The sequence below is a fragment of the Chelonia mydas genome, chromosome 9 (genome assembly GCF_015237465.2).
Source record: "Chelonia mydas isolate rCheMyd1 chromosome 9, rCheMyd1.pri.v2, whole genome shotgun sequence".
Lineage (NCBI taxonomy): Eukaryota > Metazoa > Chordata > Testudines > Cheloniidae > Chelonia > Chelonia mydas.
Genome location: NC_057855.1, coordinates 33,882,887 through 33,895,339, shown reverse-complemented (window position 1 = coordinate 33,895,339; position 12,453 = coordinate 33,882,887). Strand labels below are relative to the sequence as shown.

The 12,453-nt window shown below is 40.5% G+C and overlaps 1 protein-coding gene across 5 annotated transcripts in view; it reads right to left on the bottom strand.

Moving 5' to 3' along the window:
* The window catches only part of LOC102946981 (SPHK1 interactor, AKAP domain containing), a 100,686-nt gene that overhangs the window by 27,414 nt on the left and 60,819 nt on the right, over nt 1-12,453 (bottom strand). For all 5 annotated transcript variants that reach the window (XM_027817364.3, XM_043522296.1, XM_043522294.1 and 2 more), the window contains exon 4: nt 2,404-2,463. In XM_027817364.3, the coding sequence (XP_027673165.2) occupies nt 2,404-2,463 (60 nt within the window). The remainder of the gene's footprint in view (nt 1-2,403; nt 2,464-12,453) is intronic.

Below are 12,453 nucleotides of genomic sequence, written 5' to 3'. Positions count from 1 at the left end.
TTTCTCCTTACACTGATTTAAATTAGACTTAATACAAATGGCTGGCTTGGCAAACCTAATTCAGTTACGGGGAACAATCTACTTCTCAGTACATTGATCTGCAGATATGACTAAGTATTAATATTTGATATAAAACTTAAATTCGGTGCTTCAATTCATTTTGACATTTTTAGTCTAGTACAAAAAAAGTACTTGTCTTTTTTTCATGATAATTTTTCTGTTATCGTAGTGTTTTCTCTGTATTTTCTCTTGCTTAAATTACCATATTTATCAGATTACTTAGGCTGGAAAACCATGACATTTTAAATATCTTTTTTTTTTCCCCTGCTTGGAATCAAAGGGAAAGGTCTGGGAAGAATGTTCTTAAATTTGTAACCAAGAAACCCTTGTAACATATTCTATAGCACAGTATAGACTCTATTTTATAGGTGACAAAAGGATGACTTGAAATGCTAACAGACAGCACCAATATGTAACACATGGCACTGTACAACTTATATAAACATTTTTGTGCCTCACAGTTATGCCAAGATCTTTTATATACTTCTATTAAATATTTTCACTGCACTAGCATGTTGTTTAAATCCATAGTGTCAAAAGTAGATTTTACAGTCATTGTAAATTATACAAAGAAAGGCATACAGACCGATCTTCCTTTTAGAGGCTGTTAGATAATATATAAACTTTCATCTTGGTGGCACATATTTTAAAATGTTCATTAACCACAGAGGAAAAACCACTAGTTTCCACTTATACCTAAGAAACATTCAGACTACGTACTGGTTACTCTATTTTTAGAAGGCTAAATCCTGTGGTCTGTCGAAAGGCGACATATGTAAGGCCACATATGTAGGGCCTCTGAGGTAACAGACCTGGCATTTTTCAGTGCATGGGGTATCCCAGATGTGGAGGGGCCATGCAAGGAGAGAGGGAATGTTGCAAAGTAAGGTTCCACTCTCTCTGTACCACTGTACTGGAGGGGCCTGTGGACAGCTTAGGGACATGGCCAGTAAAGGCACCACTACGTAGATCTATAGGTCAAACCCCATGTTGCTGTGAGGAGTCTCCAATGGTGATTTGTGCTTGTGGGAGAGGATTCTAACTTGTGCAGGTGTCAGGATCTGGCCTTTATCAAGGCTCTCTTGCTCATTAATCAATCCCCATGACCTGACATAGCATCAGTTCTTTAAAAAAAAATACTGAGGTTGTAAATAAATAAAAAAATAATTTAGTACTTCTGTGGATTCAGTGAAGTTAAACTTTCAATCTGGTATCCACACTTAACCAACTGATTCATCAGAAAAATCCATTTGCCTATGGAAGCTGTATATATTTTTGATGTTTAAGTTTCCACAGCTTGAGGCTATCGACAGCTGCTTGTAGAAAGACTTCCTTCTCGCGAATCACTGGCAGACGGCAATTAGAAAAATAATGTGGCAGTTCTCAACTGAACTGAGAATGGCCCCAGCAAACAAATTTCAGTATTTCACTGCGGAACACTTTGAGTATGGCCAATAAACCCCCCTCCTTCGATGTGTTCACTTGTCATGTATTTCTGATGCCAGCATGGGATGATGGAGGCAGTAAGGGAAGGTTTAAGCTTCCATTCTGTGGCCCTATATAAAAGCTCATTTTTGTGCCACACTTTTAAAATGTCCCTTCTTCCCATAACCACATGACTTGAGCATTTCAGGAGGATGCACATTTTCGGTTGTATGTCCAGCTGTGCAGCTGGTTTTATGAATTGCTAAAGAGTGTCCTGGTTTTCTGCTCAGTAAATAAGCAGAAATCCAATGAGTCAAATCCTTAGGCCCTTAAACATTTTTTTTAACCAGTCTCTAAAGTCTCCAAAGTCTGGAGTTTGCCTGAATAAGACTGAGCAGCTGAGTAAAACGTAAATAACTGAGTAAAAGGGCCTCAAGATTTGCTTGATGATAGGAGGAAAAGACGTCATGAGACTATTTTATGTCCTGCAGTGTCAAGATAAACTACTACAACTACAACACATGTACAAACACTTCTTTTATAAAACCAAGACTTAGGAGAAACTCCACTTACAAAATAGGCATTGTGAATTTAGACCACAAAATTCTAGTAGCTGGCATCCGAGTTGGGCATAAAGCCACACGTGTAGAACTGTATCCAAATCTGAATTTCAAACACTGTTGTTTGAGGGGTTTCAAATCCAGAGTTTTGATTCAGCCCATATTAAAATGAGTGTCCATTTGTAAAATTTAGATCCATGTTTAGGTTTCAAGTCCTGGGAAAGTTTGAGAGGGGACAAGAGAGAATAGGGCCGAGGAATATGGTTTGGGCCTCTCTCTCTCGTTCTCATCAAACCGTCCTGTGAATAACATGAACATATGTATTGTGCACATTATTAGGCCTTTCCTAATTTGATACCTGTTTTAAGTGCTCATCACTGCAGTCATCTTTGTTTGCATCTACATTCACAAAGCAAACCTGTAATAAAAAAAGAGAGAAAAAAGGTAGTCTAAGGTTTCTTAAGAAATTTAGCAAACAATTTAAAGGTAATTAACATAAATACATTTCCTACACTTGCAGCTGGATATGGCACCTTTTCATCACACAAGAAGAACTGTCATAAGGTCAAATGGCAGTAATGTACTGGCATTAAAATGGGAGAAGAAAAGGCAAGAGAATTAAGAGCAATCGTATCTTTCCAACACAAATTCTCTTTGTCAAATTGCCAAATGTAGCCATTACACTAGAATGTAATGGATATGGGAAAACAGAGAGGAAATCTGGCAACTGCTAGCGCGATGATGCTCCTCCACATTGCCTGCCGCATGACTCCCACGGCCACAACACAGGACACCTTCCACTACATAGCAACTACTATTAGGTAAGATATAATTCTTCCTATTACAGCATGTAGCTTCAGTTCATTTACTAGAAAGCTGGAAGGTTGGAAAAGGGAAACTAATGGAAATTAAACATTTGTAATCAACCAGCTGGGAACAGGTTAAGTTTGTGGTGTATGGGTTTAAGATCACGTGGCTCAAAAGGATTCTAGCATGTCCAGATGAACCTAATAACTTTATGGAAACTGAATATTTTTATCTTGGGAAGAGGATTCATAAACCAATGGTACTCAAGGGCTCTCTGTAGCCTTAACCAGGCACTGCAGCTGCCAGAATTAGTAAAACATCTGGTAATTTTAGACGTGGTTCTGTGGAAAGTGCCAGTTTCACGCTGAAAAGAGGGGTATTTTTTTCCATTGTCTGACCAGCTCTGATCACCATCTGTTTAAGCAACAACAGCATACTTGACACTGTAGAATACTAGAGATTGGCCAAAACAGGAACCTCAAATCCAACCCTTTTTTAATTTGGGGATTTTTTGTGGGGGAGAAGAGAGCCAATTCTGAATCCTCCGCTTTGGTGGTAAGCTTCATTCAAGGCAAAAGCCCCCAAAATTGGACTTGCTCCTATTTTTGGATGTGGCAGAAATCTCAGAAGAACAGTCTGAGATTTAGATGCTGATACATCTTGACCTAAACTCCAGTCCAGATTCAGGGTAGAGTCCAAATCCTACACTAACCTTTAATCAGGTTTAGCGCCAAACTTCATTTGCTCAGCCAATTGCTCTGTAATAATCAGAGGAGGAACAAATTCCCTGTCTGATTCAACTGAAGACCTATGTGCCTCAACTTTTGTTGCAGTCAATGGGAGTAACACCTCGCAGGAAGACTGCTCAAACCTCATATGGCACTGGCTTCTTAGACAAAAAAAATACAGTAACTGGCTGAACATTGACATCTTTTGAATGCTAACATGGCTGGATGTATTACAACAGACAAAACATTTTCTTTTTTCCAACAGAAGTCAAAGGACTTGATTATCCTAGTTCATGAAGGACTCTTTGGGAAATGCTTTCTCAGCACCTGCTCACATTATCATTAGGCTTAGACAATATTACTTCACTTCCATAAGCTGTAAAACTCACTTAGAAAGGTACAAAGTTTTTAAAAAATGAAAATGGTACATTTCACCAATATACTGAAGTTAGACATTCTGCTGCATATTATATGTCAGTTCCACCCTAACGTAGCACTCATTTCAGCTTATATATGTACATACCATATGTACAGAATATGACCATCTGTAGTAACAGCAAGCATAGCAGATGGAAAGACTCAGCCCTCCCAGTGTGAACCAAAAAAAGTGCAAAGAAGAATACTTTTTGCTCTTTAAAAGAGTTTATTTTATTTTAATAATGTAACTTCTTTACACCAATACAAAAACATATTTTCCACCATTACACTTTAAAGAAAAGTATTTCTGTGCTTGAGGATGTCAGCCAGAAGAATGTGTCACTGTCACCAGGGTTTTATGTATGGCTAACTTTTAAGATGTACTTATTAGGAAATGGACATGTCAAAGCCATAAAGTAATAAAAATACCCTTTAGCAATACATACTATAGTTACATAATGTCCTGAGCCTGTTATAGTTAATTGTACAGAGGAACAAAATCTCCCTTTCTTTCAGTTGATTCTTAGGAGTTGTATATTACGGAGGCAGATGGTGTATACAACAAACCATTAGAAAATATTGGTGCCAGATTTTGTTTAGCAAATACAACTTTGAATTTTGCAAGTGTCCACAATGATAATATGTTCCTAACCATATAAATGTGTGTGTGTATGGGTATGTTTATATATATATATACACATACAAATACATAGGTGAATGGCCATAATGAATTCAGCATAGATGTCAGGAGACATTTTGAAAACCTGGTGAAAATGTATACCTCCATTTTTTTATCTTCTCAAGCATGCTTCAGCTCCTGTTCTGAGAGATAAGATGTGATTTGGGCTTTTAAGTGCCTGCACTTTAAGTGCTTTTGAAAATTTTACTCTGGGACTTAAGGAAAAGGTGCTTTATTTCTTAACGCCATTTTGGCTCTATCCCAAAACTGGATTCAATGGGAGTTTTTGTGTGCCAAAAAAAAAAAAAAAAAGTCTGGCTCTGCTCTCTCTCTATGTATATATGCACATACATACATACAGCGTTACTCAAACACACTATTTTCCAATAATCCTTGTTTTTGTAATTTACTGCATGCCTGAATACTGATGTGGTGCTGCACATGATTGACCTGAAATATCTATTGTCTCTTGTAACAGTGACATCAGCTGCCAACTTAAAATATGCCTCTTCCAAGCACGCGGTGAAATTGTCAGTTCCATTTCATGTGGAACGGATGGTATATATTTAGCTCTTTTATGCCTCAGTAGAAGAAGGAGAATCATGTGCAGGTATATGCATTATTTAAAGTCACAGCTTGTTTCCTTGATTTTTTTTTAATTTGATATCCAAATGCATTTATTATATATATGCCTAAAGCAGTACTGTATCCTATATATCTGAATACACTGACAGGTGCAAATTTCATAGAAACTGATTTATTACATTGCCTTATTACTGAAATCTCCTGGAATTCTGCACTTGAGTGGACTTTTCAGATGTGAAGCTATAGGCAACTACTGCAAAGATAAATGTTGTGCCCCAGTGGTTATTGAAATGTATTACAGAATTTGCTTGATTTTTTGCTATTTTAACTGGCCCCAAAGTACTGCCAGATTCTAGGAGACCCATTAAGAGTATATCTGTCCAATTTAATGGACACGAAAGGAGAAAACTGAATCTAAAAATCACTCATGGTTTTCGGCTTGCCTGATATTAATGAAATATATTAGGTGCATTGACTTATATTGGTTGATAAGCATATGAGTGTTATCACTGAGAGACCTCTGTCATAATATAGTAAACGGACACTGAGGTATAATTGATAATTTGAAAAAAAATGTTTTAACTGTACAGATTAGGAAAAGAGATTGAGGTTAGGTTGGTGTTAGCTAACCCCAATTTAACCATGAACTTTTCTCTAATGTAGATGCAGGTTAATACCTTTAACTATAATTTAGCAAGACCTTATAGCCTAACTCCAACTTCAGCTCAATGTGGGAGCAACCCAATACTTCTAGATACCAAACTGCTCCTGTGTGCACCTCCCTGACACACCATCCTTATTTCTGCCTCGTTGCCAGTTACTCCCATAGGCCCTACCTCAGGGTACCCTTTTATGATGTTTGTTGGGGCAGGTTCTTCAGACTGATCCCTGTGTGCATCATCAAACAGAACTGGCCCACTAGCATGCTAAACTTGACATTGAAGGATTTTTAGTCTCCATGGCTCGCAGAAGAAATGAGATAGACTTCATATCCTCTCTAATGCTTATTACTGGAACTGCTTGGGGGAAGGGGGAAAGAAAGGAAAACACTGTAAAGGAAATTTTCAAGGAAAACAGTGTCAAGGAGCCAGAAACTCCTGAACCTAATCCTGGCTCTCACACTGTAGCCCTTGGGCAAATGCCTTTATCTCGCATGCTCTCCCCCTTCCCCCCCGCCTGCCATCTGTAAAACAGGAATAACGATAAACTTACATGTTATGACAATAATTTGTTTATGCTTATAAGTCCTTTGAAGAGATAATGCATTATATACATATTTCTACTTATTTTATTTATTAACAGATGGAATGCTAAATTCAGGGAATTGCTGTAAGCATAACACTTTTTATTTTCACACCTTGGAACAGTCAAACAATTTCAGAGTGCTTTATGCTGCTGACACTAGCAAACAGCTTAGTAAATAAGGATCATATTAGTACCTACATTTGCTTCATTGTTCTGTTACAGGGTGTGTAAACCAAAATTGACATAGACAGTACTTAATGCCCCCTAAAGAGAAAAGCTTAATGATTGATATTAACAAAGATATTGTACCAGACACTCTTCATCCTTCTACCTTGTACATTAATTCTTTTCTCCCCTTGTTCAAATTATGTAACCTTTTCCTAATTATATACGACAGGGTGACCTAGTAGCAACCCCTATATTTAGCTTTCCTAGCACTTTACATTATAAGGTATTCTTGTGACTTTTTCTTTGAGAAGCTCTCATACCTCCATTGTTTTCAGCAGACCTTTGGTATTTGGCAAGGGAAATCCCTTGGGCTAAGGAATTGCCTTTTCTTTGTCCCATGAAATTCTGTTCAGCTTTTGCTGAGATAAAAATTGTTAAAACTCACCATTTCCCTTCTGTTGCTTGTATTCCTAAGGACAATTCTGGCAGCCTGCCAAAATAATAACTAAACCCAATCATTCTAAGCTTAGGCTGACCAACATTGCAGCTGCTCTGGCTGCTGTTGACACCTTTCTGGGAAAACCTGGGAGCTGCCTGAGCAGTTATGGGGGAAAGGGGAAGAGAGAGAGGTTGGGTTCCCCACCCCCATTAAATGGCCTTTTCAGGGTGACACATGGGGCTGGAGCTCTCCCAACCTATAGTGGAAGAGCAAGAGTTGCACTGAGACAGGCTGAACTCCTCACCCCACCCACCAACCATCTTCAGCACACTGCACCCACCAGCCCAACCATTCTCTGGGATTACAGCCTTCTCTTGCGGCTAGCTAAAGTACTTGTAAAGTACCTGTAGCTTAAGTGGTAGCAGGCCGTGCTGCCATCCTGAAAATTCAGGATTCAAAACCTGCTGAAGATTCATAATGGAAACTGTTACAGTTGCACACAAAGAGTATGTTTTGTCTTTTCCTTCTAAAACACCACAAAAATACATGAATAAAATCTTTAATACAAGAATGTTATTTTGGTTGTAAAGGCAAGCACCTGAAAATTAGGAAATGCTTGATATACAGTTGCTTGTGCGACCTTAATTCAGCCCTCTTGTGGATATGCATTAAAATATAGTTTTTAATTATATTCATGTTTTTCCCCCCTACGGGATCCCTGACTGTAAGACTTAATAACCTATGATCATATTTTTAAAGCTTGTTAATGCACAAGGGGAGGTGGGACAGAGTTCCAGTTGCATGGAAAACCGTAACTTTGCTGTTCCACTGCTTTAGGAGCTTAACTATGCAGTCTTGATGTTCTCTTATGGTAATGTAGTTTTTTTTGTATATTTTGTATATTTTTTGTATATACAAGCCAGAGAGGTGACATACATGAATGCTACTGTGAGGTTCTTTTCAGTTATTTGTCACCTTTGGCAAAAAGATGTAGAGCTTCCTATGAAATAAAAACAATAATTAAAAAAAACCCAGGTTGAATGTAACTTGGACTTTAACTATGTATTACCTTTCCAGCAAAGCTAGTCTCTCTCCAGGAGCTGTGTATTTACATTTTCACTGCCTCTAAGGACACTGTGCACAATGTGTAACTTATTGCAACAGAGCCAGTATAGAATTTTTAAAACATATGAAATCTGAAATTCACCTGTGTAGAGGGTCAGCATGAAACCTGTTAAGTTCCAATTAAGCCCTTAGTTAGGCTTAATTGATGCATTCGACCTGTGTGCCCTCTCTATGCAGGTGATTTTCACCCATAGTACCAACCCACAAAGGGGGGCTTTTATAAATATGCTTGACTGCTAATATGTAAATGCAGTCTCTAACAGAGTAAGCTGGGCCTTTAAGGGGTTCAAGTCCCAGCTCTGGCCTATGCCTGGTTCACTCCCACTCTCTTCCAATCACATAACTGAGAGAGCAGGTAACTAAGAGCCCGGCCTTCTTGGACATATAAAGGCCAGCCTTTCATCAGCTTACGTGAAAATGTGGGGGATAGTAATTGCTTGCTGCCCCCCAAACTGATGTAAGGCTCTCCACCCAGGGTGGTTAGAGAAGCACTCAGCCCCAGACCCAGGAGGAGCTGTGGAAAAGACCTGGGAGCAGACAGAACACAGACCCTGGGAGAAAAAGCTAGTTAAGCTACCCAAGCTGGGTAGGCTCATGTTTGTTTGCCTTAGGGGGGCTGATGGACTATTGAGCCTAGGGAAAGGCTGAAGGTTGTTTTGTGTTTGGAATTCTGCTTACCCTGAAAGACGAGGTCTCTTAATGTGTTTGGTCAAATAGTTAAACCCAAAACCAGTCTACCAGCCTGGAAATGCCCTTGAGAAGGGGAAAAATTAAGCCTGTGACTGCATCTCCATGGTGTGGAGTTGCCAGCTACTACTATGCTGTCCCTTTTACTGGAGATCTCTTGTGCTGCTGGTAAGCAATTATTGTGTTAAAGGTCTTCCAACTAATGCTTTACTCTTCTAGAAGTCCAGCATATGGAGTGGGAAAGAAGTCTACATGGGTGACAGGATTAGAGAAGTATGGGTTGGCCATTTCAGCTGTGCCCTAGCCAGGATGATGCAATTATGACACCTTTTAATGTTCAATGAGTACATTGTTTGTACCTTTTCTTGCTCATTGTGCACTATGAAGCATGGACCTTGTGGTATGCATTAATATTATTTGTGGCACCTTAGAGACTAACAAATTTATTTGAGCATAAGCTTTTGTGAGCTTCATGCATCCGATGAAGTGAGCTGTAGCTCACGAAAGCTTATGCTCAAATAAATTTGTTAGTCTCTAAGGTGCCACAAGTACTCCTTTTCTTTTTGCGGATACAGACTAACGTGGCTGCTACTCTGAAACCTGTCATTAATAATATTGTAATTGTTCAGGGAAGCACTTCATGCTAAGATTATTAGTATACTGAAGACTACCCATGTGTATTCTCCCCATATTCTTTCATATTGTACTGTAAGGAGAATTGCTGATTCTAGAAAGCTTATTATGATTTCTGATGTGTTAAGTATTCTAGTGCTAACCACTAACGGTTTTGTCTACTTGTAAAAGCAAAACTGTAAAGTTACGGTTGTAGGCAATATATAATTCCATGATCACTTTAATTACTTGCAAAGTCACTTGTAAAGATTTTTAATGGAGTCAAAAATGTTTTAAAACAATCTCATATAGTGTGTCTCCTCATTCATTTCTGCCCTCAGGAATAATATTCTCATGTGATAGCAATTTTCAGAATATTGAGCCACGTTCTGATCTAGTTTTGTTAGTGCAAATATGGAATAACAATGGAGTTACTCCCAATTTTTAGTGGTGCAAGTGAGATCAGAATCTCCATCTGTCTTTAGGAAAGATGGTTTAAATCACCATAATTTCCGCATAGCACAATAACCAAATATAACTACTCAAAGCCTTCACTCAGTAGGATGATATAAATATACAGCTGCATGTCAGTCTCCTTTGGGAGCTGAAGTCAGATAAAGCCTAAAGGAAAAAAAATCACTTTATATATCTTTGAGACAGAGCAAAATGTAACCCATAGGAAATATTAAAGGAAAAGCAATATGGCAAACTTTCCCCAGAAATTTTGTTTTAAGCTTTGTCTCTTTGAAAATGGTCAACTACATCTACATATTTCTGACTTCTATTAGACTAGAATAAAATGCCTTTTTCAGCTGATTCAAACAATGCAGACATCTGGTTTTTCTGTCTCTATGGCAGGATCACTTGTTTTTGATGGTCATCAAAATGCTGATTCACAAAGCTTCTAAATAGAAACTTGCATTTGTTTCTACTTGAAAGATTTCTGCCAATTTAAAGTAAAATTTAGATGCCAAACACTCAGGGACCTAATAGGCAGTATATGCCTTCCTGCATGGACCCCTAGGCAGTGCTGCTAACTCTTGTGATTTTTGGAGTGATTCTTGAATTCGGTATATCTTCTTAAAACTCCAGCTTCTGGAGACATGTGATTACATGAGAATTTCAGCTTTCATGACAAAACAAAATTTTAGCCTTCATGATTGTGGAGAAGAGCTTTAAAATGTAAGATGAGTATACTCTTAAGGCTTAAAAGGAGGAAAAAAAAAGACACATACAAAGAACTCCAAACCTAAATGGTATGATGTTTTTTTAAGTTAATCTCCTGATTTTTTTTTTTAAACATTTGGGGCTGGCAATACTGACTACACCAAGGATGGGCAAATTACGGCCCGGATCCGGCCCCTCAGGGCTTTGGATCCGGCCAGCGGGATTGCCCCCCGTGGTGCCGCAGGCGCTCTCAGAAGCAGCTGGCACCACGTCCCTGGGGTGGGGGGCAGAGGACTCCATGCATTGCCCTTGCCTCCAGGCACCGCCCCCTGCAGCTTCCATTGGCTGGGAACGGGGAACCGCAGCCAATGGGAGCTTTGGGGGAGGCACCTGGAGGCGTGGCAAGGGCAGCGCGAGGAGCCCTGTGCCTACCCCTCCCCCAGGGGCCACGCAGGGACGCGGTGCCAGCCGCTTCCCGGAGCGGCGCAGCGTGGGGCCAGGGCAGGCATGCAGGGAGCCTGACCTGGCCCCGGTGCACGCCACTGCCACCCCGGAGCCACTTTAGGTAAGTGGCGCCAGGCCGGAGCCCGAACCCCTCCTGCACCCTGCCCCCAACTCCCTGCTCTAAGCCCCCTGTGGCACCCTGCACCCCTCCTGTACCCCAAACCCCTGCCCTGAGCCCCCTGCTGCACCCCGCACTCCTCCTGCACCCCAACCCCCTTCCCTGAGCCCCCTCATATACCACGTACCCCTCCTCTGCCCCAATCCCTTGCCCTGAGCCCATTCCTGCCCACCACCCCCACTCCCACACTCCCTCCTGTACCCCAACCCCCTGCCCTGCCCCTGCATTCAATTTTCCCACCCAGATGTGACCCTCGGCCCAAAAAGTTTTCCCATCCCTGGACTATGCCTTTTCTGAATGGGCATAAGGGCCTACCCATATGGATCTTACTGGGGGATTTGTGGCCTTGCTCTGTTCACCACAACCTCCAACAAAAGCAAAGCTTTCAAAATTAATGCCTTATGTCAACATTACCACATAAATAAATCTAGGAATATGATTGAAACAGTTGCTCAGTATTGCCAAACTCAAGAGAGAAAAAATAATGATATTGCCCCTTCCCAAATATTTAAAAAAAACACTAAAAAACATGATTTGAATCTTTTGACTTTACAACTCCTCTCTACTGTTGTAGGGGTGTGTGTGGTGTGATAATTTCAGGTTAAAAAGTTGACCTTTAATGCACATAAAAGTGCATGAATCTTCCTGTCTGCCCCCAGCCCCTTATCCCTGAAAAGGCGGAACTGTCATTTATTACCTATTACTGTCTTGATCCAACAGCAACGTGTCTCAGCCTCCCACTGCCCCAGGATCCTCTTTGTACTCTAGGGCCATACATGAAGTCAGGGCTGATCTGTGTCCTCATCCCCAAGGATCTTGTGCAGAGCTCTGCCCATGTACTGAAAACCAAGGGACTGGAGGAGCTTCTTCCATTATCATTAGAGCTCCTCCTACAGGTGCCAAAATCCCATGACTCATGATCAATTACTGAGAGTTGGCAACACTGCCTTTCGCTGTCTGCTCAGAGAGGACTTCCTGTACCTACCACTACCCCCAGGCACGGGGAGATGCCATTCTATCTCCTCCATCTCCCACCCCTCAGCCTCCCTCCTGCCCTCTGCATCCCATTCCCTTGCAAATACTAAATCTGCCTCCTGCTCTCCCTCATTCTCCCCATTTGCCTTTCA